The sequence below is a fragment of the Monopterus albus genome, unplaced genomic scaffold (genome assembly GCF_001952655.1).
Source record: "Monopterus albus unplaced genomic scaffold, M_albus_1.0 scaffold28.1, whole genome shotgun sequence".
In the NCBI taxonomy this organism is placed as follows: domain Eukaryota; kingdom Metazoa; phylum Chordata; class Actinopteri; order Synbranchiformes; family Synbranchidae; genus Monopterus; species Monopterus albus.
Genome location: NW_018127908.1, coordinates 492,392 through 493,810, shown reverse-complemented (window position 1 = coordinate 493,810; position 1,419 = coordinate 492,392). Strand labels below are relative to the sequence as shown.

General features: G+C 44.2%; 1 protein-coding gene across 2 annotated transcripts in view; it reads right to left on the bottom strand.

Annotated features, from left to right (window-relative positions):
• The window catches only part of ephb1 (EPH receptor B1), a 151,331-nt gene that overhangs the window by 7,349 nt on the left and 142,563 nt on the right, over positions 1–1,419 (bottom strand). For both annotated transcript variants that reach the window (XM_020595730.1, XM_020595731.1), the window contains exon 13: positions 687–836. In XM_020595730.1, coding sequence (XP_020451386.1) covers positions 687–836 — 150 coding nt within the window. The remainder of the gene's footprint in view (positions 1–686; positions 837–1,419) is intronic.

The following is a 1,419-nucleotide window of genomic DNA, read 5'->3' as shown; positions in this document are numbered from 1 at the left end:
CTATATCCAATGGTTGTGTGTGTTTGCATTGGTGCCTGTGTGTTTGTGGTAGCCTGTGCATGTGTGTGTGTGGCCCTTATCCAAACGGACATGGGGAACAAAGCAGAGCTCTCAGCATTGCACTCAAAAGCCGGCCAGGAAGGAAAGGGAGACTGATCATAATAAGACTTCTTTCAAAGTCAGAGTCAAGGACATCTTCAGTGATGATGCTATGAGATGGGGGCTGATAAAAAAAAACGTGTGATTTATTACAGCTTCCTCTCTTATGAGTTATCCTTGATTGTATATCTATGGCGTGAAAAGACAGCATAATGACATCTGTACGGAAATGAACATTCTATTAATGGAGCAGCTCATTCAGACTGCAAACTCTTTACTACATGAAAGTTGAGAAAAGTGATCCATCCCAACTTAAATGTTCCTTTTTAGGCTCCATCTTGAAGATCTCATGAAATGGTCTCTTGAACTTCCTGGAAAACTGCTACTTCCTCAGTCGTGACTAGTGCAAATAACTAATTACACCTTTCTGCCTGATCTATCAAATGAAACTGCATCTCTCTCCATAACTGACAGCTCATTGAGCATTCACCATCTAATGGTCCACCCAAACATCCCGTTTTAAAAGGAAATTAGAAAGTGATGATTTGATTTCATGGATCTTTTGATATTTGAAAACAAACACTTACATCCTGGTTGGACATGTCCCAGTACGGCCTTTCTCCAAATGACATCACTTCCCACATAACGATGCCGTAGCTCCACACGTCACTGGCCGAGGTGAATTTTCTATAAGCAATGGCCTCTGGTGCCGTCCACCTCACTGGGATCTTCCCGCCCTAAATAAAGAAGAAAGAGACAGAAAGTGGAATGAGAGATGTCTGGGATCTAACACAGTTTATTGGCAGCATTGTTTTCAGCGGCAGCAAATTAAACTCAGCAATTACTCTCAATGCCACTGCGCTCTCCTCAGCTGTCTTCCTCTGTCCATCGAACTTTTTATCCCTGATCCACCCAGTGCATCAATCCTCCAGCAGCCAAAACATACACAAGACTCTGCCTCTGTCTCAGCAGCGACTCCCAACAGCGTCTGCCCTTCACTCATCGACCAGCATCACATTTAGCTTCTCCTCCCTCACAGCCCTGTTTGAATAAAGGCACATAGGCTTGGGCTTCTGCCTGCATATTGAGTGTGTCTGCCTCTAATTGGACTACCTGGGCCTCAGGCATGCCACGCGCACTGTTGATTGAAATTGACAACTGGTTGTTTAAAATTCCAAATACACAGACATATATGGACACACATGTGAGTGTATGGACAGGCTCACACAAACAGACAGGACCCCCACAGTTTAATAATGCCAGTTAGCTGAATCTGAGCATTTGCAGATAAGCCGCTGCTGGAAACAAACCCAAACTCAG